General features: G+C 43.7%; 1 protein-coding gene across 1 annotated transcript in view; it reads right to left on the bottom strand.

Annotated features, from left to right (window-relative positions):
- The window catches only part of unc5a (unc-5 netrin receptor A), a 312,917-nt gene that overhangs the window by 197,663 nt on the left and 89,639 nt on the right, over positions 1–25,615 (bottom strand). Inside the window, exon 6 of the mRNA XM_068043091.1 lies at positions 6,578–6,742. Coding sequence (XP_067899192.1) covers positions 6,578–6,742 — 165 coding nt within the window. The remainder of the gene's footprint in view (positions 1–6,577; positions 6,743–25,615) is intronic.

Raw genomic sequence — 25,615 nt, 5'->3', positions numbered from 1 at the left:
ATCAAGGCACTAACCACACATCAGATGTCAGTTAACACTTAAATAGTGGGTTCCCTTGTTGAAGATAGTAGCATGGTATTACATTGCAACAGAACATCTGTACATTTATGGTCTGTTTGATGATCAGCAGCAGACTGAGGACGAGACAAAGTTTTCCTCTCCAGCAAAGTGTACTGAGAATGTAACCACATCCACTTAAAGGTGTACTACAACATGCCTGATACCAGATTCCCGAAGCAGCTATTCTACTTATAACTTGGCTGCGGCAAGAGACTCCCAGGAGGCCAGCGGAAACACTTTAGAGATGTCCTCAAAGTATCCCTGAAGAGATCAAACATCCCAGTCAACTCGTGACCGTCCTAGATGGAGAAAACTCATTCCGGAAGGTAACATATACCTTGAGGGCCTTCATCAGGACCATGCACAGGAGAAGTCGAGGCATCAGAGGGAACGCACAAACCTCCAATCTATCTGACCCTGCAAGCATCACCGGCTCCTCATGTGGCAGAACGTGCAGATCATGCATTGGGCCTATCAGCCATCTCAGGACCCATCAAACCAGAGCAGAAGCAAGTCATCCTCGATCCCAAGGGACTGCCTAAGACATAGGATTGATAGTCCTGCCTTGCAATCTCTGCACAGCAATGCAATTTCATTGGTAGAAAGTAGAATTAATCCAGACTGCACAGGTAGGTGGCAGTTTTCTACTTTACACCTGGGTGGTAACCTGGTGAAATTGAAATTGGTCTGCCTGCCATCTTTAAGTCAATGGAATAAAAACTGGGCAGCTTCTACAACAGGTGGGCAATCCACCCTTCATTTACCACTCAAATGGAGTTTAAAATTACCCCTGTAATGTTTGTGGATGCGCTCAACTGATATTTTATACATTTGTCCTTGGATCTTGATATATGCATTTGGAAATTTATCATGGAAATATAAAAATATGGAAGTCGAGATGTAATGGTGAATCTTTATAAAATCTTCATAAAACCACGGTTGGAATATTGTATGGCATTTTGGGCTCCACACAATAGGAAAGATGTTGTGGCAATAAAGAAGGTACAGCACAAATTCACTAGGATGATGACTGGTATTGGGAAATACAGCTATGAAAAAGACCTTGAATAATTGGAGCTATTTGCATGAGAACAGATGAGATTATGGGATAATTTGACAGAGGTCTTGAAAATTATGAAGGGTTGTGATAGGTTGGATAAAAACAGACAGTTTTGAATGATTGAGGGGTATAGAATGAGGGGATAAAGATATGAGATTAAACGGAAGATATTTAGAACATACAGCAGGAGAAAGTTTTTTTTGACACAGTGGATCATGAGGTTGCAGAATGCATTACAGGAGTTGGTGATTGAAGCATAGACCATGTTAACAGTTAAGAGTAGTCGAAATATGTTGTTGAAGAAATGACAGATAAACAGATAGGAGAACAGGGCAGGCACATGGGATTACGACTATTACAGTTGTGGAGGATAAAAACTAACACAGACTAGTTGGGCTGAGCAATCTTTCCTTCTTGGAATTTCTTTATAAGCTTGCTTATACATTGCTCCTCAGAGAACTGCAAGTATATTCTCCTAGGCCTATAAACTCTGTCAAGAGGGTAGGATTTCTCCTAGAATGCATCTTTTATTTGCTTTCTCTCCAGCTTCAGCTTATTATTCCTTTCTCCTCTTACTCCCAGAGTGAGATTTCTAAACTACCACATAGAAAATACAACTGCAAAACCAAAAGCATGCACAGCTGTCATGCTAGGCCCCCACCTGCCAAGAATTAGGCACATTAATTTTGTCATGAACATTGATTTTTAACTGTTGTTGGAGTAAGGAAATGACTTGTTAAACAGACCAGCCGTGGCTGGAAAAAAATATTTACATACTAACAGACAACGAAGGTGAGGAAGTGCATTCCAGGGCCTGCTAATGAGGATACAATCCACAAGGGACAGGACTGGTTAGACCAGCTGCTCACATGACTACCTGGCTGTTCCAGGGTTTTCTTTTGAACTGGCCACAGAGAGTTTGAAGGCAGAGTGTCTGTTTGCTCCTGGACTGAGAAGGTTTCTCCTGCCTGCTCCCATCTCTTTCTCATAAGCCTCTGAATCCACTGAAGACACATGAACCCCAAGAGAGAAAAGTCTCCTACAGCGAACAAGGTTTAAGAAGAATACTGGGCCCCAACGAAAAGCAAGATCTATCTACAATCAAGGACTCTACAGTGAGCTCGGAGAACCGTAAAACCAACTCTTCAGATATTGCCTCAAACCTTTCCACTTTATTTCTCTTCTCCTCTTTTCTGTCTCTATTTGCATGTGTGTATCGCATATATATGTTAGCGTGGGTGCGTCATGTATCTGCAGGCGTTAACCGAATTAGAGTTTAAGTTTAAGTTTAATAAATTTCAACTTTTCTTCTTTAAACCTAAGAAAGCTTATTTGTGCTGGTTTCTTTGCCTAAAAATTGGAAAGCGGTGAATAAGGATTCACCAAGGGGGAGCTGTAAACACGGTGTATTTAAAATTAAACCCCTTTATGGTAAGACCAGGTTAAGGCTGAGAGGGAACCCTAGACTCCTTTCTCACCTGGTCGTAACAACAGCAAATAAGAAAAAGTTCATTGGGTCAAATCTCCCTGGAAAATAATGGTTTGTTAATGATGTACACAGTTATTAATGCAGAAATTAGTCAGCAAGTTCAAGAGATAAAGTGATACACAGTGAGTTGCAAATCTCCAGCACTTGCTTGTTGATTTATGCCACTTTGTTATTTGCCTCACACAAATGGCATGTCATCCTTAGTCTCCCCATTATTTTTAAGAACTTACATAGGATTACAAAGAATATACAGTGCAAAAACAGGCCATTTTGCCCAACCAGTCCATGATGATGTTTATGCGCCATTTTAGCCTCCTCCCCTCTTTCCTCATCTAACTCTATCAGCATAACCCTCTATTTCCTTCTTTTCACATGCTTATCTCACGTCCCTTTAACTGGAACTATACAATTCACTTCAACTACTCCCTGTGGTAGCAAATTCCACATTCTCGCCATTCTCTGGCTAAAGAAGTTTCCTCTGAATTCCTTATTTGATTTGATTTTGATGACTCTATCATATGTTGGCAGAAGGTGGCGGGAGGGGAGCCTGATGACTTCCCGCCGTCATGGGATTTTCTCAGGGGCGGGAACTACTGTGGCGCAGCTGTCCACTGACTGGAAGCAGATGGCCAATTACACCAATGAATTGGCCAATTATCAGCCACTCCCACCCCCAGCCGGTATTGACCAATGTCGGGATGGGCCGCTGCCATGTGGAGAGACCACCATGTAAACTGTGGCGGCCTCCTAGTGGGTTCCCAGGGCAGGTCCATCTTTATAACCGCTCCATGGCCCACGGAGATGTCTCCCTGGAGGCAATGGCTGCCCCAGCAGCTATGCACTACCGCTGGAAGCTGTACCCCTCTGATTGCCAGGGCCTGTCTGCCAGACCCTGGCACATTAAATTAAAATCCTTACCTGCCTTTGACATCATCCAGGACAAAGCAGCCTGCTTGAGTGGTACCCCATTCACCACCTTAAACATTCACTCCCTCCACCGTGCACCATGGCTGCAGTGTGTACTATCTACGAGGCACATTGCAGAAACTTGCCAAGACTCCTTCGACAGCAACTATCAAATCTGAGACCCCAATCACCTAGAAGCCAAGGGCAGCAGGCACATGAGAACACCACCATCTGGAAGTTCCCCTCCAAGACACGCACCATCCTGACTTCGAAATATATTGTCATTCCTTCACTGTCACTGGGCAAAATCCTGGAACTCCCTAACTAAGAGGGTGTACATACACCACATGAATTACAGCAGTTGAAGAAGTGGCTCACCACCACCTTCTGTAGGGAAATTAGGGATGGGTAATAAATGCTGGCCTTGCCAGTGACACCAACATCCCATGAATGTCTTTAAAAAAATCTGATGGTGTAACCTCATCAAGATTTTCATCTTCACTTGATTTGGCATAAGCATCCAAGTTTTCTGACAGGTCTAGAATAAAGGGAGATGGACAAGGATTAGGACGTAATATCAATGGTAATCATTTACCAGATCCCTGACAGTACTATGCGACACCAGGTTCTCATGGTTAGGAAATCAGTGAGTGAGTGACTGAAAGAGTATCACACAAAGAAAGCAGGTAAGGAAGATTCCTTCATACTCTGGGGTGTCATCAGGCATTTAGTTTTGGCAAATCCAAAGCTGATTGTTGTGCCTCTTCCCATTATGTCAATGATGGCCTTTTCCATAGAGATGAGTGTTTATAGAGTGGTAGGATCTCCCCCTGTGTTTATTTCCTGCTCCTGTTTAGTTTTTGCTTCTCCTGCAAGAAGAGGGGAAGCCAGCAAATATGTACCTTGGATAAGGCTTTCAACCTTTGTCATGAATCAGTCAGTTAAGTATCGTATGCATGATGACAAGAAAAAGCAGCAAGTGGCCAAGAAGGAAAATCTACTGTGAGCTGCTTTTGAGTGTGTGAGTAAAAGTAGAAAGGAGCTGCATAGTTCCCCACTAACCTTGTGGGTAACCATGGAAAGCAAAGAAGGAAATAGCTGGTTATACAAATACAAAGATAGTCTTCTGCAGGCTGTGCAGAACAAATGTCTCATCCAATCTTAGATGAGACATTAAACTGAGGCTGTAAACAATCCTATTGCAATACTTGAAGATCTGCAGGCAGTTGGCCTGGCTAACAGAATGCCACAAACAACAAAAGTAAATCTAGTTATGTATCTTATTGCAGGTTATAGGAATTTGCTGTGTGCAAATTGGCTGTCATGTTTGCCGTGTAACTCTACATTTTTCTCTTTTTTCCCCATCCAGCAGTTGCTAGCCCTCAGGAATCAACCAATGAACCAAACCTTACAGTCCACTTTCACCAATGCTACTGTACACTGCCATGTCCCACAGCCACCTTGCAAAGCCATCAAAGTCTAACAATTCCCATAACTGCTGCTATAACCCACAACCATTTCTGCTGATGACTGTTAAGCTCCACATACATGTCTTCAATTTGCTAAAATTGACCTTCTATCCCATGTATCCTGGTCATAAAAAAGAAAGGGTTAAAGATCAATCCATAGATAAAGGAATATCTAGTAGTCAAGGTGAGTTATCTACAGTTTTCTTGGAAAATGGAACAGAAAAAAGCACTTGATGCTCAAAACACAGGCAATAATTCCTGAAAATAGTTTTTAAAAAAGCTGCATTCATACATTAATTATTATAGATTGTCTTTAGACCTAATTTCGATTTTCTTTTAGCTGTTTACTTTATGTCTGGCTTCCACTGAACAACTTCAAATTTAGCAAATTTGACATTTCCAATTTCTTTGTACTTACTGATTTTTTCCCCCCAAAAATCAGCAACAATTAGCTTTTTTATGTTTACTTAAATGATTTTATCTTCTCAACCAATTTTTTTCCCACTAACAACAGAACTTCCTTCACCAGCTGTGCTCGCACCATGGCCACCTGCAGGACTGCCATTTAGGATCAAAGAATCATACAATGCAGAAAGAGGCCATTTGGTTCACCTATGCTAGCTCTATGAAAGAGCTATCCAATTAATCCCACTTGCCCATTCTGTCCTCATATCCCTGCAAATTGTTCCTTTTCAAATATAAAAATCCACTGTCCCTTTGAAAGTTATGATTGAATAGACTTCCAACACCCTTTCTGGCAGTGCATTCCAGATCGCAATAACTCACTGCATAAAAAAGTCTCCTCATCTCCCATATGATTCTTTTACCAGAATTTACTTTGAATGGTGAGGATATTATAAGTCGTCTTTTAGATCACATCCTCTACACAATAGTGCTGTACGGAGCATGTAACCAGCTTTGGTAAGTCCACTCTGTACATTACATGTAATTGGATTTTCTATATTACTCTATTCTAATTTATTACATGCACCCATGTTTAACTGCATTTTGAGTATCTTTGTGACGAACAAAACAATTTCAAATAAATTTAATTTAAAATGTTAAGAAGTTGGAGAGAGGACGCCTCAAGATGGAAGCACCTCCTCTCCCTCTCTCTTACTTGAACTGCAGGCTGCTGCTCCTTCCGAGCTGGAGAGCCTCCTATTCGCCCTCCAGCTTCAAGAGTCTGCCAAGGCGAGCCCATCCACTGGACACCAATTGGCCAATTCGGGCAAAATCACTGCCGGCTGATTGTTTCCCACACAGTGCAGGGTTGTCACCCCCATTTGACACCGACGGCAGGGTCCTGACCCAAAATCTGGCCTATGGCTTAGTTTAATTTAATTTCTGGTATAATGTTGCTTTTAATCACTATCATGCACATGATGATACACAGACAAACAGGGCTGCCTGCATCCTTTGGTTCCAGGTCTAATTTTTTTGAAGAGATTTTAAATCTTGGTGCTTTATATATTTCTTTCTGAATGAGTCAGTAAATAATTGTAAAATAATGATCGATTTTGTACTTTATCATAATTCTACTTTGCATGTTTTCTTTTTCTAACATATGTCATGTGCTAAAATCATACATACTCTGTGGACATAAACCACTTGTGCAATTTTCTGACTCCAAGACAAGTCCGTCGCATTCCTTCCCACCGTTTCTCGGTGCTGGTTCAGTACACTCTCTATTTCTCCAATGTGTGCACTCTGTTCCACACGTAAACCATTTGCTCCATTCAGTCCAATTTCCATCAACTAAAATATAAAAAGAAATTTATATTGAACACCAATATTTTGGAAATTTGACTTCTATGAATTCGTCTCCAATAATATCAGTTTCTTCTTAAATGCAACAATCAACACTTAATCCATACTACAGTACAGCCTATTAAATATTGAATGATCATAAATATGTTAGAATATATATTAGATTAACTAGTATAATTAATGATTTAGATCACTTTGTATAGAAATGATAGTCATGAATGAAGCTCTCAGCCTCAGAGCCATAATGAATCACATCTGTTTTAGTATTCCATTACAATGACAACAACTTGTAATTATATAGCACTTTTAAAATAATATGTTCCAGGACACTTCACAGGGGCATTATAAAACAAAATATGACACCGAGCCACATAAGGAGATATTAGGACATATGACCAAATGTTTGGCCAAAGAGGTGAGTTTTAAGGAGCATCTTAAAGCAGAAAAAAAAAGAGGTAGAGAGGCAGGATTTACAGAGGGAATTCCAGAGCTTAGGGCACAGGCAGCTGAAGGTACAGCAATTAAAATTGGGGATGTTCAAGAGGCCAGAATTAGAGCAGCACAGATATATCTTGTAGGGTTTTGGGGCTGGAGGAGATTACAGAGATAAGGAGTGGCAAGGCAATGAAGGGATTTGAAAACAAGGATGAGAATTTTAAAATTAAGGCATTGCTTGACTGGGAGCCAATATAGGTTGGTGAGCACAGGGGTGGTGGGTGAATGAGACTTGGTGTGAGTTAGGACATTGCGCTTTTCCCAACCACCAGACGTCCCTAAGCACTTTGCAGCCAATGAAATACTTTTGACGTGTCGTAATGTAGGAAAATAACATTTCCTACAGAGAACATGGAATGTTATCACAGGAGTAGTTGAACCAGAGACATTTGCAACTTTTAAGGGAAACAGTGATCAATATTTGAAGTGGAAGGTACAAGACTATGGATAATGAGCAGGGAAGTGGGATTGCACTAGCATACAGCTGGTACAGACAGTTCCACAAACAAGGACAGATCAACACATGCATCAGCAGCCTTCCCCAACTATACAGATGGCCACACTGTACTGCTTCTGTTGGACTGGATTGATTGGAATTTTGGAGCCAAGGCCTGCTATTTAATTTTTGTCAAAACAGCAAAAATTTTCAAAATCCAAAAATACCACGTTCCCAACTTCTCATTCTCATTTTATTACACAATTATTAATTCTGAGTTGTGTTTAATCATTAGTTGCTGGATCCCTGTGATACTGAAACAAACCTTAGTATTAAAATAATGTTAGATGTCAAGAGTGCCTTTATTATTGCAATAGTAATTGTTTGCAACTATGATAAATACTTCAAGTAAAAAAGGTTTGTAATGTTTTGTGTCTGCTCTCCATCTACTGTAAATTCAATTTCCTTTCTTAAAAACTATCTCTGATTTATGCCTATAATTCTGAAAATTAACTGATATAAATCTGGATTTTTGCATTTTATGAACATTTCTGGAATAGGGTCCAATTTATAAATGTGAGACATGCAAAGAGTATTCTAATGTAAGACTACATGTATAGAATTAAATCAATTGCAATGCATGATAATTGCTAAGCCAATATTGTTTGTAAATAATAGTTGCATGATCTTACTGTTTGTAAATTATGTGATCTGCATGCATTTTGCACAGCATGACATGTGATGTGATTACATTCCTGTTTTACAAAACACAATATAATTTTGTAAAATCTCCAGTCACAACAAACAAGAGAAAAGTATTTACAAAAACTTTTGCTGTAGCATGAGTTTACCCTACAAGGGAATAACCTGGAATGTCAGTGTAACCTTTAGTTCAGGATCTCTGTGGCTGTTCCAGAAAGTTTTAGTGCAAAGGCATTTTAAAGTAAAGGCACAATCCAAAATATTTATTCATGGCTTTGCCTATAATATTTTCAATTAATTTCCCATGTAAACATATCAAGAGTTTCTCTTTTTATCAAACTTGTTGTCCACCAATTTTTTCTCTCCCACTTGTCTGAAGACTTTCACTCACCCAAATGGATATTCAATCGTCGAAGATTACCCTGTCTTCAAGTGACATCTACAAACATGCCCTTCTAGTAAGGGTTGCTGAATCATGATCAAGAGTGGTAAATCTGGTTGATTTTTGCTTCTGTAACCCATAGGACCTGAAGCCAATTGCAGCACAACGCCTGACATTCCAGTTAAGGTCCCCTAACTCAGCACCATCCACAATCAAATATGGGCTTTCCTGACCTCTATGGCCTTCGTGTGCCTTCTCCAGTTGACCATTCAGGGAGCCCAGGTTTACTTTGATTGGTACATGGTGCCATTAGAGTCATGTAGATAAAAGAATGACAAAGGCCATGATTTGTACATCCTTATAGAGGTGCCATTCTGCTAAGATGAGCATGGCTCATTGATGTTACTCCTGATGCCACATATTCCTGCAAGAAGGACCAGCTGCTGCACCCACATAGGTGACTGCACACTTCATGGATGACTGCCATGCCAAGTACCAAAACACCACACAAGTAGGAAGAAAACTCCTGAACTATCTCCAACAGGTGGCAGTACCTTCCTGGCAGGCTGTCTAATACAGTGATCAATTGTCTGTGCACAGAAAGCATTTTTCTTTTGATGGTTACACCCCAATAACTGCCTCTCTGTCCTCTTAAGCAGAGTTAGGACCCAAGGTTGCCTTCCGGCAAGCTAGTTTCTGAGCTGTCCTTTCCACCTGAACCTGATCCTGTTCATGTAGGTTGAGTGAATCACCCTGCTCAGACTTCGCTAGCTCACTATCTATGCCAGCTGGGGTGCCAATCTTAGAGATATGATTGACTGACAGTGCATATTCATGATGGGTGTTTCCCCTTGCAACTGTGTGACTGCAAGGCCTATGACTTTAGAAGGACCAAAGTGGCAATCTGTATGTGGAGCCGGGGGACATAAGTGAGGTTTAAAATGATTACTTTTCATCTGTGTTCAAATCCTTTCTGGCCACAGGAGAGGTACCAGAGGACTGGAGGTCAGTGAATGTGGTACTATTATTCAAGAAGGGTAGTAAGGATAAACCAGGTAATTACAGTCAAGTATGCCCAACATCAGTGGTTGGGAAACCATTAGAAAAAATTCTGAGGGACAGGATTAATCTCCACTTGGAAAGGCAGGGATTAATCAGGGATAGTCAGTATGGCTTTGTCGGGGGAGATCATGTCTAACAAACTAGATTGAATTTTTGAGGAGGTGACTAGATGTGTAGATGAGGGTAAAGCAGTTGATGTAGTCTACATGGACTTCAGTAAGGCTTTTGATAAGGTCCTGCATGGGAGATTGGTTAAGAAGGTAAGAACCCATGGGATCCAGGGCAATTTGGCAAATTCGATCCAAAATTGGCTTAGTGGCAGGAGGCAGAGGGTAATGGTCGAGGGTTGTTTTACTGAATGGAGGCCTGTGACCAGTGATGTACCGCAGGGATTGGTGCTGGGACCCTTGCTGTTTGTAGTGTACATTAATGATTTAGACGTGAATATAGGAGGTATGATCAGTAAGTTCGCAGGTGACATGAAAATTGGTGGTGTCGAAAATAGTGAGGAGGAACACCTTAGATTACTGGATGATATAAATGGGCTGGTATGATGGGTGGAGCAGTGGCAAATGGAATTTAATCCTGAGAAATGTGAGGTGATGCATTTTGGGAGGACTAACAAGGCAAGGGAATATACAATGGATGGTAGGACCCTAGGAAGTACAGAGGGTCAGAGGGACCTTGGTATATTTGTCCATAGATCACTGAAGATAAGTAGGTAGATAAGGTGGTTAGGAAGGCATATGGGATACTGGCCTTTATTAGCCGAGGCATAGAATATAAGAGCAGGGAGGTTATGATGGAGCTGTGTAAAATGCTAGTTAGGTCACAGCTGGAGTACTGTGTACAGTTCTGGGCACCACACTATAGGAAGGATGTGATTGCACTGGAGAGGGTGCAGAGGAGATTCACCAGGATGTTGCCTGGGCTGGAGCATTTCAGTTATGAAGAGAGACTGGATAGGTTAAGGTTGTTTTCCTTAGAGCAGAGAAAGCTGAGGGGACCTGATTGAGGTATACAAAATTATGAGGGGCATTGATAGATTAGATAGGAAGAAACTTTTTCCCTTAGCGGAAGGGTCAATAACCAGGGGGCATAGATTTAAGGTAAGGGGCAGGAGGTTTAGAGGGTATTTGAGGAAAAATCTTTTCACCCAGAGGGTGGTTGGAATCTGGAACACACTGCCTGAAGGGGCGGTAGAGGCAAGAACCCTCACAACACTTAAGAAGTATTTAGATGAGCACTTGAAAGGCCATAGCATATAAGGCTATGGGCCAAGTGCTGGAAAATTGAATTGGAATAAATACCTGCTTAATGGCCGGCACAGACACGATGGGCCGAAGGGCCTGTTTCTGTGCTGTATAACTCTATGACTCAGAAAAGTGCAACTCCCCTTTAAGGCAAGCAGGCTGTCTTTAAGAAATGGCAAGGCCATCAAACTTTCCATCCTCCCAAAGGTCGAGCTATCCATAAGCAGTGTATTAGCTTGACACTCATTTTCCAATCACCAAAATGGAACAGACTTCCCATCCCTGACTTCAGGTGGACAGAGTGGGCACTCTACCCAACCATTATATACTGCAATTGAAAATCATCCCCCTTCATACTCAATTTACAAAGCAAAGTTATAATTATTCAGTGGTTCTGCCTTTCTAAACAGTAAGAAATATGTCAGTACTTAATAAATAAAATGTATCTGTGTATTTGGAATTGTGTGGTTTAAAAGAAATTTATAGAAGGTCTCTGTCATAATTCATCAAAAAGAGCTAAGAGTCCTCTCTCGGAGAAGAAAAAAAAACACCTTAGCATCTGGTTAAATCATGATTGTTGAATAAAACATATCCATCTTCAGTATTGGTGTCTCCTATATCTTTCTAGCTGACGGTTTTTCTTCAGTTCTCATTGATCCAAAAGCAGTATTAGTGGAGCTGTAAAGTGGCTTTCGATTGAGGATAAGTAAATATCAGGGCTTCCTCAATCACTGCAAAAAATAAATGTCTTATTGACTTCAAGTGCCTTAACAGGTTGATGCACAATGGGTGTTAATATTTAGGAGCTAAAGCTCTGTAGCAGCTAATTTCCCACTAAATGCATTTACATTTACTTCACAGTGAAACCTGACACCTGGGATTTATTTTTTTCTGGAGTGAAACCTTGGCACTGAGCATTGCACAGCAAGTTCACAATTGTAGGCAGTCTGGAATCTGCTACAAAGCCATTTTTCAAGAATCACTTCGATACATAATAAATATAACCAGTATTCATTTTCAAAGGTGAAGTGTCATAAAATTATAGTTGTAATTTGTGTAAGATTTATATTCAGTTCTAAATTTTATCTCATCATACCTGCTACTAGAAATGGAAAATCGTTGTCAATTTCAAGCCGCATTAATCTTATGCCTCAAATGGAAGAGATAATTTTATTTTTACTTGTCCAAATTAATATGGTGGTGGCGGCGGGGTAAGTATTCCTCTTGACACAGGTCAATAACATAGTAAATGGGTGCTTAACGATTTTTTTGTCTTCTCCTCTCTATCTCTGTAAACATCTCCAGCACTGTAATCTTCCGCCAACTTTGCTCCTCCAACTCTGGCCTCTTGTGCACCCCACCCTCTTCATTCCATTCTTGGTGGAAGAGCTCTCAGCTGTCTGGGTTCTAAGCACAGGAAGTCCCCTCCTAAATCTCTCTGCCTCTCTCTCCTCCTTTAAGATGCTCTGTATAACCTACCTCTTTGACCTGCTTTTGGTCACCTGTCCTCACGTTTCTTTTGGCTTGGTGTCAATTTTTATTGGATTATGTTGCTGGGATATTCTACTATATTAAAGCTGCTGTATGAATGCAGGCTGTTGTTGTTGGCATTTTTTATGAATATTCAAAGTTTTGGGTGGATGCCCCAAAGTGTTGTGCAGCCAATAAGTTGCTTTTTTGAATTGAAATCACCATTTGCACAGAGTAAGGTCCCACAAACAGTGATGAGATAATAATCAGTTTTGCTGGTGTTGGTTGAGGGAAGAAACAAACTGAAGGAGGTGTGTATGATCATTAAGTATGCTATGAAATTATGAAGATTTCTAGGGAATAAAAGCACTCTGTGGGATGTAATGGGTAAAGATTCATCTATGAGAGTTGTCTGAGGCACTGGACCAAAAAATATCCATTAGATAAAAAGCAAAAATATAATAGCCATCACTGTTTGGGTTCTGATCTTTGTAACATGTGCTTCTCTGAATCAATTTCATTGTTGTAAGCAACTGGGTACATTAGCTGTAACATAATATTATGGTGCTGAACTAGCAACAGAGAGGTCATGGGCGGAATCTTAACAGAACTGTCCCACATGGAGCAGGGAGGCTGGTAGCAGTGGGAAGGCTGCACACCGGTGCTCTGACTCTTCCCTGGATGTCATGCTGGAAGCAATGAGTGACAGAAGGGAGATTCTCTTTCCTGTGGACAGGAAGAAGAGGCCAGCCACCCAAATTAAACAGGCATAGCTGGAAATTGAGGAGGCTGTCAACAGTGGCTGAATTCAGTGTTGGAAAAGACCTCATTAGTTCAAGAAAGGTGAATGGCATATCACTTCTAGGCAGCATCCATCACTCTCTGGCTTCCCTGGCATTCTCTTGCACTGCACTAATCTGACTGACACACCTTGCAGTTTCACGCATTTCTTTTTCTCCCGGCACCTCCTCATATCTCCAGTTGAACACCCAACACTCACACTCACTCTCATCCTACTGCCATCACACACTCAGCCCTCACAGTCACCTTCCACAAATGTTCTTATTCCATCCTCAACACATATTCTTTTTATCACATTCATAAAGGGGAGGTGGTGGTGTAGGGATGTCACTGGACTAGTAACCAGAGCCCCAGGCTAACGCTCTGGGACCATGGGCTCAAATCCCATCATGCCAGATGGTGAAATCTGAATTCAATTAACAAAAAAAAATCTGGAATTAAAATGCTAGTCTAATGGTGACCATGAAACCATTGTCGAGTGCTGTAAAAACCCATCTGGTTCACTAATGTCCTTTATGAAAGGAAATCTGCCATCCACACCTGGTCTGGCCTACATGTGACTCCAGATCCACAGCAATGTGGTTGACTCTTAAATGCCCTCTGAAATGGCCACTCAGTTCAAGGGCAATTAGGGATGGGCAATAAATGCTGGTCTAGCCAGCAATGCCCACATCCCATAAACAAATTTAAAAAACCTGCTTTCTTTCATTGCAGGGGAAGAGAGCCCACAACTCCAGGGACCAGCAGAGAACCAGGGGTGGACCTGCAGCCATGGCCACCCTGACTGCATTGGAGGAGGATTGGCAGGGTAGCACATACTAAGCATGAGAGATGGTGACCCACAGCATTAGTGAAGCATTGCCACTCATGTAAAATTGATGTCACCATTAACTGAAATGTCAAGATATTGTCAGGCAAGCCCCCCACCTGCCAAGACTGAGGCACACATTATTTCGCCACATGAACATTAAAACTTAAAATTAAAAGCCTCTGACTGGAAAGACATTTGCTTAGTAACAGACAGTGTTGGAACAATGGGGACCCAGTCGTTGCTTCTCCAATACACAGAAGAAGTGGTCAGACCAGTTTTAGTCACATGACTAACAGATTGCTGCAGAGGTTGGAACTGAGAGTTTTAAATTGGAGAAAACAGTGTTTGAAGTCAGAAAACACTCTTCTCCTGGACTGAGATCACCTCTCTCCTGTCTGCTCCCTTCTCTTTCTCACAGAGAACCATTGAAGCCACATAAACTCAAAGAGAGAAAAGTCTCTCACGTGAACAAGGTTTAAGAAGAATACTGGGCCCAACGAAAAGTAAGAGCTGTCTATAATCAAAGACTTTTGGGTGAGCTGGAAACACTGAAACAGTAACAAGAAACCCTCTTCAGATATTGCCTCAAAGCTCTCAATTTTACTTTTCATCTGCTATTTTCTGTCCCTATTTGCATGTGTGTATCATGTGTGCATGCTAGCGTGGGCGTGTTGTATATCTGTAGGTGTGAACCGTATTAGAGTTTAAGTTTAAGGTTTCATAAATTTCACTTTCTTTATTTAAACCTAAGGAAGCCTGTTTATGCTCATTTGCCCTATGTATGCGCATTTATGCCTTATAATTGCAAATCTGTGAACAAGGATTCACAAAGGGGAATCTCAAAACACAGTGTGTTTAAAAATTAAGCCATGTTACAATGAGACTAGGTGAAGACAGCAAAACACCCCTAGACACCTTTCTCACCTGTTCGTAACAATATGCACTATGATGGGTTTGTACCCTTTCTCCACTTCAGCTCTAACTCATCTCCAACAGGTCCTTCAAGGGTGACAGAGGAGATGATGAGGATTCCTCAGAGGAGTGCGAGCACGCTGAGGATGCATCGTCACATGACTCCTGCATACCTTCCACCAGTGCAGATATACACACGTCAATAGGGTACTGCAGTAGAGATAGCTAGGTAGCTAGGTTGTCATATGGTGAGTAAGTAGGAGCATGTGTTGGAGACAGGGACAGCAGTGCCGAGTGCCTGTTGGAGGGCGCAGGACAATCCAAGCTCTGTTCATTTGGAAGTAGATGCTGAGCCTTGGGGGTCATCCATGGAAAGGGAACTTGTGGAGCAGCAATGGGAAATGTGGGTGCTTCTGTCAGCATTTCCAGAGGCAATGTGCACCCTAGGAGAGAGATTAGAGGAGGCCATTTGTAGCATGAATGCCATGATGTCTCAGGCATTTGCGTTGATATCTGCATCGATAGAAAGAGAGGCCACAAGCATGGAGAATCAGACAGGACATGCCACTGAGTGCATGCTGGCCCAGACTAATGATCTGCACACTCTGTCTGCCACTTCACACAGGGTGGTGCAAAGCCTTGCCTTGGTGGCTCAACCCCTCACCGACATACAGCCAAGCTCTTGGATCGCAGGGAAGTGCAGGTGGACTAGAAGAGGGAAGATGGAGAGAGGACACATGGCAATAAGGTATCTGCTCAAGGTGCTCCCACTTCTCGTTCCTGGCACCACCACCCCCCACTGCCCCAGTCAGACCTACATATCCTGCCTCCTGCCCCAACAACAGAGCCTGTCCAGTGGAACAGTCTTTGGCAGGGCTGTCATGGGCTGCAAAATGCAGAGGCATGGGCATCTCATCTGTCAGAGCAGGGGAATGAGCAGCTTGCTTCCAGCTCAGCTGAAGCCACAGGGTTGCACCAGGTAGGAGTAAGAGGAAGCAGATGAGAAAAACTTAAAGGTTGCACAAGGGGATTCACTTGGGTGTGTGCACCAATGTTAATGGTGTTATGTTGATGTTTATTTCAATGAATGGAACACTTTATTTGAACTCCTCATTATCATGGTCTCTACTTTGTTGCATCCCTTATTCACTCTGTCCAGTAGCCTTCAGGTGAAAGGTATGACCAGCTTTTATGTGGAGGAACAGGTGTGAATGTGATGGTTGGCTGGTTGACTACAGGAATGAAGGGTGTCTTGGGGTATGCGCGGTCACAGGGTTTCTGATGGCACTGTCATATGGTGTCTCTCACACAGATTAAGTGAAGCCTGCCTGGATGAGTCTGTCATGGGCTTCTCTGGCAGCCAGGTGTGCAGCTGCAGGCACCATGGCTGCATCTGGATCCTCCTCCTTCTCGGATGCCAGGCATTCTGCACCTTCCGCTTGTTACAGCTCCACTCCTCTCTGCAGGGCAATGCTGTGAAGGGCACAACAGATCACAACAATCCTAGAGACCCTTGATGGGGCATGCTGAAGCGTGCCTCCAGGTCTGTCGAGACACCTGAAGCGCATCTTGGGCAGCCCAATGGCTATTATTGCCTTGGTGGTGATGTTCCTCCTGTAGTATCTCTCCTCTGGCTCATTGGTAAGGTTCCTTACAGGAGTCAGTATTCAGGTCTTCAGAAGGTAGTCCTTGTCTCTCAGGAGCAAGTACTGAGGCTGTGTGGAGGAGCGAAAACCTGCAGGAGATATGATTGTCACAGAATTAATGAATCATGGCAGATCCCTGGATATCTAGTGCAGACATGCATGATCAACCTCCGATGGTCGCAAACTAGTTGGACATTTAGGGAATGGAATCCATTGTAGTTAATTACAGTAGCTGCTCTGAGGGCACCTTGATTGCCACATTGCCAATGACTCCCTGCACCGGTGGGAATCCAGCCACTGCTCCAAAAGTGTTTGACTAACCTCATCTGTGCCAGCCTTGAAAAACAAGGCTTTTCGTGACCTGCGAGATACACTTATGGACAGCAGATTGAGAGATCCTTGAGGTATCACCAGCATATCCCTGGAAGGATCCAGAGGCGAAGAAATTCAGGGCTGTGGTGACCTTGACAGCCACTGGCAATGCATGCCCACCTGGCCCTCTAGAAAGGTGTTGTTGTTCCAGGAGGTTCCAGTAACAACCTGCTGTAAAAGCTGTATCTTCTGAGACACTGTTGCTCAGTCATGTTGAGGAAGCTGATCCTAGGCCTGTGGGCCTGGGGGTCTCAACTCCTTTCAGCGGGAGCTCTAAGTCCATCAGCTTTGTCCTGTGGACTGGTATCTGGCTGCAGAGAAGACAGCTGCTGTTACTGTTGTTGCAGTTGTTGCTGCTCCTGCTGCACCTCATCAGAGGTCTAGGCTAATGCTGCATGACTAGCTCCCATGCTGCAGTGAAGGCTGACAGCAAGGAAGTTGAAATGAAGGTGAGTAAACACCAAGATAATTGGAAATACTTCCAAAAAGTTGGAAATGACCCTCAAAGCAAAGATTTCAGGCCCTCAGAATAAATCCTGCAAGCACAAGCCTGTCACTGAAGCTGGCCACACGTTTTGCAATTTCAATCTTTAAAGACTACCCAGCATGTTAGTTTCAAAGTTTAATGAGTCCCTGCTGGGCTCTTGTCTTATTGACCCAGCTCAGGAAACCTGAGCTGCTAAAGCCAGAATGTTGGATTAAATTCACAGTTAATTGCCTCTTTGAATATTTTATTTGCTACAGGATTGTTTTAAAAATCTAATTGGTTAACTAGTATCTTACCTGAAGGGACCTGCCACCTATTGCGGCCTACAGAATCACATAATTGTTACAGCACAGTAGGCGGCCATTTTGCCCATCGTGTCTGCACCTGCTCTCCTAATGAGCATTTCACTAGTGCCATTCCCCCACCTTCTCCCCATAACCCTGCACATTCTTTCTTTTGCAATAACACTCGAATTCCCTTTTGAATGTCTCAATTGAATCTACCTCCACCACACTCTCAGGCAGTGCATTCCAGACCTTAACCACTCGCTGCGTGAAAATGTTTTTCCTCCTATCACTTTTGCTTCTTTTACCAATTACTTTAAATCTGTGCCCTCTCGTTCTCGATCCTTTGATGAGTGGGAACAGTTTCTCTCTATCCACTCTGTCCAGCCCCCTCGTTATTTTGAATACCTCTATCAAATCATCTCTCAGCTTTCTCTTCTCCAAGGAAAACAGTCCTAACTTCTCCAATCTATCCTCATAACTGAAGTTCCTCATCACGGGAAACATTCTCGTGAATCTTACATATGATTTCAGTCCCATTACATTGTTGACTCTTCAAACCCTCATGGCGAAGAGAGATGAGTGATAAATAAAGCCTTTACAGTGTCAGCCACATCCCATAAGCAAATTTAAAAAAATTCTTAACAGTATCAAGTGCTACTGACTGATAACATAAATACAAATCACAAGTTAACAGTGCTGAGCTATCTGATGCATTGTCAAATCAGCAAGTTTTAAAGCAGTACTTCTGTTGTTGATGTGTTAAAGCTCTGTACTGAGCTCTTGGTGTTAGACTTCTCATCCTAACTACCAAGAATAGATGTAATTAAGTTCTGTGAAAGAAGTGGGTAAATGCAAAGAGTGTGAAGAAATAAATGGATATAATCTGCTTTGGCAATATACAGATTTCAAGGCCCTAAAATTGTGTTGATTTAGTAAAGATTAAACCTGATGCAGCTATCTGGGGATTGGAATTTGGAGCTGAGAGAGAATCTACCAGTTTTACACCCATTTAAGCTTTGCCCTAAATTCCATTAGAAGTAAGTGAGGGTGTAAGATGTATCTGTCCTAGCTAATGTGCAATCAAGCAAATGACTGGTTTAGGTCTAGATAGCACCATCACCTCCTAAAATCTATCATTCCTAAGATCTACCGATCTAACTAATATCACTATAAAACAGGAATAAATTAGAACAGGAACTAAGGAAGGCCAATGCTGGAATTATAAGGTTGAATTGTTGTATTTAATTGTACATTAGACACTGAATGATAAAATACCATTCCAAATTAAAGTTGTCAAAAAAAATATTTATCTTTGAGGCTCTTAGCTTCATTTGCAAGTCTCTGTAGAGATTTTTATTTGTTTGAGAAATTTCCCAAAAATATGGGGCTGGATTTTATTTTCCCACCACTGGGAGCAACGGCGGGCAAAAAAAATGACACTTGCATGCACGGACCGTGCACTGCCACACTGCCGCGATCTTGAGCATGGCAGCTCATTTGAATATGCACAGTGACTACCCCCCCCCCAATCATGTGGTGGGGCGGCCTCGGCGATGCTGTGAATGATGTCATGAATGACATCAGCTGTCTCTGCGCAGGTGCTGGCACCATTTATAAAGGACTGTCAGCCCTGCTCAGAGAATGTAGAGTTGCTCACATCTCCTACCAACACCCCGCCCCCCCGCCCCCACTACACTAAAAATAAATGCTTGGCCTGTTTCCCCATCCCACCCCTCCCAATATACTGAGATTACAGAGTTGACCCCCTTCTCCCTCCCACCAACTGTACAAAGTGCAGAGGTCACCCCTTTCCCCCCCGCCCCACACTAAAAATGCAATGTTGACCCCACCCCCCTCCTCCCACTACTTTAAAAATGCTCTGAACCCCCCTTCCCCACCTCGGTGGCGTCAGCTTTCCCTGGACGGGAAAGTGAAGGCGTCTGAGTGCCGCCTGTCACACTGAAACCGAAGGTAAGATCGCAGGGAATTGGATTTAAATGTATGCATCGGGTTTATTTAAATATTTGAAGCCAGATCCCATTGCCGAGCAGTGGGGAGATGCCATGGAGCCTCACCACTGCCGGGAAGATCGACCCAGCAATCCTGGCTTTGAACTCCGTGGTAGGCCACTGCCATTGCGATCTTCCAGCTGCCTCACCAAGGAGCCCGATGTTGTGAGCTCAACAAAATTTAGCCCATAGTGTGTGCTGCACTTTGGGTTTTGAATGGGGATATATATGTTGGAGGAAGAAGAGGAGAAAGAACAGCAAAAAGCCTAGCCAAACTCATAAGGCCACATGACGTCCAGATCCCCCGCAGGTATTTAGCTACCAGAGAGTATAGACTCAAAAAATCTTATTTGAATATTTCCCTGGAATTAGGTATAGATGGTTCACTCCAGAAGCTCTAGAGAGTTCTGCATCATCCTTCACAGAGATTTGTAAAGTTCAAGACAGAAATTACTGGGTCTCAAAAAAATCATTACTGCACTTAACTTCTTGGCCGCTGGCTCATTCCAAAGGGGAATCAGGTGACTTCAGCCAGATCAATTGTTTTTCTGTCCTTTCTTGCATAAAGCAAGTCATGAATGCCCTGTTTGCTGAGCCAGACTGTTATTACATTTGACACAAGTGCAAGGCAATTGAGTGAGTGAGCCATTAATTTTCATTGGGCTTTCTGGATTTCCACTTTGGAGCTGAAGATTGCACTAATGTAATCATATGATCACCCACATTTTTTCAGTTCTATGGCAAATTTATGTTTTCAACGGAACAATCATGATCATAGCTATATTTCTGTCATCTTTGGCCTCCTTATCTCGAGAGACAATGGATACGCGCCTGGAGGTGGTCAGTGGTTTGTGAAGCAGCGCCTAGAGTGGCTATAAAGGCCAATTCTAGAGTGACAGGCTCTTCCACATGTGCTGCAGAGAAATTTGTTTGTCGGGGCTGTTGCACAGTTGGCTCTCCCCTTGCGCCTCTGTCTTTTTTCCTGCCAACTACTAAGTCTCTTCGACTCGCCACATTTTAGCCCCGTCTTTATGGCTGCCCGCCAGCTCTGGCGAACGCTGGCAACTGACTCCCACGACTTGTGATCAATGTCACAGGATTTCATGTCGCGTTTGCAGACGTCTTTAAAGCGGAGACATGGACAGCCGGTGGGTCTGATACCAGTGGCGAGCTCGCTGTACAATGTGTCTTTGGGGATCCTGCCATCTTCCATGCGGCTCACATGGCCAAGCCATCTCAAGCGCCGCTGACTCAGTAGTGTGTATAAGCTGGGGATGTTGGCCGCCTCGAGGACTTCTGTGTTGGAGATACGGTCCTGCCACCTGATGCCAAGTATTCTCCGGAGGCAGCGAAGATGGAATGAATTGAGACGTCGCTCTTGGCTGACATACGTTGTCCAGGCCTCGCTGCCGTAGAGCAAGGTACTGAGGACACAGGCCTGATACACTCGGACTTTTGTGTTCCGTGTCAGTGCGCCATTTTCCCACACTCTCTTGGCCAGTCTGGACATAGCAGTGGAAGCCTTTCCCATGCGCATAGCAAGATGGCTCCTGGGCTGTAAGCTGCCTAGGAAGCTCCCTTGCTGTTCAACGATATCCATGGCCATCTGCTCCCATTCCTAGTGTTTTCTCCCCCAATCTACCCTCTTAAACTGTTTAAACTCCCCTGGCTCTTTAAATCAGTTCATTTTAGCCCTAACTAAAAGCTAACAGTTAGTTTAGTTTATGTTACCTGGGCCCACTGCCCTCCCCCAGCCACACCTGCTCTTTGTTTTCTCAACGAAATTGATCCGGACGAAACTGAAGAGCACAGCTGTCGATACTTTAATCTCCGATCCTGCTGTCTTCACAGTCCAGAGTGTCTGCAGCCACGGCGTGCGGTAAGTCCATTGAGGTGAAGAAGGCGCAGCAGGACCCTAGGGAAGTCTTGAGAAAAGGTGCCCCGAACACCCAAAAAATCCACGAACGGCCCCCCGGCCGCAACTTCAAAGCGCCCGCGGGAGATGGCTCGGAGAGCATCTGCAGCGCACTGTCGGCAATGCTGCATGCCTTTATTTAAACCACTGCAAAAAAAACCTTAGCGAATGTAATCACCTCTGTAAGTCTGCCAAAAGATGCTTCACCTCCCGGAGGACGTGGATGAGCTTTCCGGACGTCGATGGTGGGCACTGAGGAAATGGCTTATTACCTGCACCCGCTTTCCCCCCCTCCCTTTCCCCTCCCCTTTCCCCCCCTTCCCCTCCCCTTTCCCTCCTTTCACCCCCCGTCCCCTTCCCTGCTCCACCCTCTCAGCTCACCCCCTCACAACCCCGTCCCAGCGCCCCCCCTCGCACCATCTTCCCCCCACATCCCCTTCCCCTGCACCCCACCACCCACTTACAGCCCCCTTCCCAGCTCCCCATCGCACCCCCCTCCCTCCACCCCTCCCCCTCGCATCCCCTCCTCCCACCGGCACCATCCTACACCTGTGTAGGGGCCCTAACAACCTCACTGCCTTGTGGGCGTCTCGGGAGAGACCAAGGCTAAGGGAGTAAACCCTAACAGATAATCCGGAGCGGAACCCTGTAGGCGGTCATGTGTCACCTTTGGCATGTTTCCGGCAGTTCCTGCATCCATACTGGTGCCAAACGTCGTGCCCTGCAGTCCTTTGGACCCCACCAGAAAGGCCGAGAGGGGGGTTTTGACGACTGGGCAACTCTCAACCTCCATAAATTCGCCCAGGCATGCGCCATGGAGAGGTCACTCCATAGTTGCCTCACAGCGACTGAAACAACACGGAAGGCAGCAGTTACGGGTTATAAGTCCAGCTAAATTGGCGTAGAAACTGGGCGCCACGGGTTGCCTTTGTCGGTGGGAGAGGTCATTGCACCTCACTGGACAGCTACCACCCACCTCAAACCGGGCAGCCCCCGGTCAATAAGGTTCTGTCCCGCCACAATCTACCTGCTTCATTGGGTGCTTAGAGCTCAGGGTCATTGCCCGAAAGGTGGACTGTAACACCGCACCAAACAACACGAAGAAAGGAAAGAAGGCACCAGCCCTTCGCTTTGCAAGCTGGAACGTCAGAACTATGTGTCCTGGCCTGTCGGAAGACCTTACACAAATCAACGATTCTCAGAAGACCGCCATCATTAACAACAAGCTCAGTAGACTCAATGTAGACATTGCAGCACTTCAGGAGACTCGCCTCCCCGTGAGTGGATCTCTAGCAGAGCAAGACTACACCTTCTTCTGGCAGGGCAGGGATCCTGAAGAACCAAGACAGCATGGAGTGGGCTTCGCCATCAGAAACTCCTTGCTCAGCATGATAGAGCCTCCCTCAAATGGCTCGGAACGCATACTGTCCATCCGACTGCTCACCACCTCTGGTCCAGTACACCTACTCAGCATCTATGCTCCAACACTCTGCTCCCCACCTGAAGCTAAAGATCAGTTCTACGAGGAACTCCATAACACCATTTCTGTCAACAACAATCATAAGGGTTCTGGAACTTATAAACATAGAAGTCAATTTGTGCTCTTTGTGATTTTTGAATTTTACTCATTCCTATATGTCTATGAACCTCTTAGGACTAAGGTGATCCTCATCTCAGGGCCAATGAGTTCTGGGATGGACCCAACCGCTTTGCTTGACTTGGAATATACACAGCTTGGCTTTTCTTCCGCCTGAGAAGGCATCTAAAGGGATGGAGCAGCAAAGTCTCTGGTTCTACTGTCCTGAAAGAAGATAGATTCCACAGAGCCATCTACTACTCTTCCACTAGGCATGGGATCAGGATATTGGTTGCCACTAACCTACAGGAACACAGACATTACACATTTACTAATATCCCTTAATCCCTGGGTAAAGTATCTTGATTATTCTGCAAGGCCTTCAAGATGGTGCCCTAGAGATCTCAGTACCCAATAGATATTACTGTCTCCATTCTCTCCATTACATCATTCAAGGCCTCAGCATCACCAGCCAAAGCCTGCACATTAGAGGTGATGCCTTGCCACCAGACCTTTGTGATCTGTGGGAGGTAAGCAGAGATTTCTTCAGCTGCCACTCCCTCCAGTTGCCACAAGAGGGCACTGGACTCTGCCACAAGCCTGGTCATGTGCCGCACATTTCCAGAGAGACTTTGCAGTGTTTTTATATGAGGTTGTTGTTTTGATAGTATCCTTTTCATGCAGGACCCCTGAAATCACTGACAAATGTTTCTCAGTCAAGAGCTGGCATTTTCCTAGCCTCAGCTCAGGATCATTCTTATCCACTTCCTCTACCTTCCCTATGTGCTGTGCAGCACATACAGTGCACTCTTCAGCCTAACTATTCTGCCCATCCCCCAACCCTGAGTGACATTTTCTGGGCTGATGAATGTGAGCAAGTGGGTGAATGATGGTGTGAGTGAATTTACTGGCTGTCCCTGCTGTTGACAGTCTTGTCATTGAGCCAGTTTCTCTCTCAGTACCTCTTCCAGATCCTGTAGAGAAATCAAGAGAAATGCAATGAGTCTAATAGTTGCTGTTTCTATACTGTTCTGATCATATAAGGGTCTTCTCAGAAAACAGAAATTCTTTTTGATCTTTGAACATTGGTACTTGTTTTGCACAAACCAACTGTTGCTGCAGGATTTCTCTTGTCTCCTCTTTTCGTCTCAGCTGAGTGGAATCTCAGTAGGTCAAATTTCCCCTCCTGCTGGGTTAATGGTCAATTATCTGTTGCTCTTCCTCCTGTAGCTTGCCATTCCTGTAAATTCCGTGCAATTCTAGCCTGCATGAGCATGGAATAGTTGTAACATTCAGTCCCAGACAAGTTTATTTGGCAACTATTAGAAAATTCATATTGCTTCTCCACTGGGGTTCTCATAGAGAAAACAATTCTTCAAAGGTCATATATGCATTGCAGGATTCTCTTGTGGCATCTTTTACTTCATTGATTGATACCTTTAATTTTTAGAATTCAAATTAGTTTTCAGCATGTAAACATTAAAATATAACTTTCTGCTATCACACTTACCTTTGCTGAACTTGTGCGATCAGTAAACTGGAGGGGGATCTTGAGAGTTAGGGAGTTTCTATTCACATGTGTGCACATCATTCCACATTGTCCTGGCTTCTGTATTGGGACATTTCTTACTACTCAATCCCACTACCTAATTTCACCTCCCATGCCTAATTTCAATTGGAAGAATATTTATGCCACTGTCTGGGACGTTTGCTGCTCTTTTCTTGCTTGCTCCTGATTGGTCAGAGCCTTCCAGCTTTAAACCCTACAGCTATGCCCTCAGAACTGCTTCCTCCACATCAGCACATATTTTCCAGGCATTCCAAGTGCACTGCAGAATTTACTCATGCATTTTTCTAAATATTACATAAATAATTGGATACACACCCAGCTCGACTACTTATTCCTACTTTAAGACACTCCTTAAAACCTACCTCCAACTGCCTTAATATCTCATGTGGCTCGGTGTCAAATTTTGTTTGATCATGCTTGTGTGAAGCACCTTGGGACATTTAACTATGTTAAAGGTGCTATATAAATACAAGTTGTTGTTGTTGTCCCAGCCAGCAATATTAAAGTAAACTGTCCTGTAATTTTAGTTTTGTACATTCAAATTGGGTGTCCTCTTATGCCTGAATCTTCAGCCCTATCCCCACCCTTGGTCAAAACTCATCTGAAATTGATTTTGAAGCTTGCTGAATTGAGTATTTATCATATTTGTAGGTAAATACCTTTATGTGTATACAT

This window comes from Heterodontus francisci, chromosome 12, assembly GCF_036365525.1.
Source record: "Heterodontus francisci isolate sHetFra1 chromosome 12, sHetFra1.hap1, whole genome shotgun sequence".
NCBI lineage: Eukaryota > Metazoa > Chordata > Chondrichthyes > Heterodontiformes > Heterodontidae > Heterodontus > Heterodontus francisci.
The sequence above is the reverse complement of the archived record's forward strand: the minus strand, read 5'-3'. Positions and strand labels throughout refer to the sequence as shown.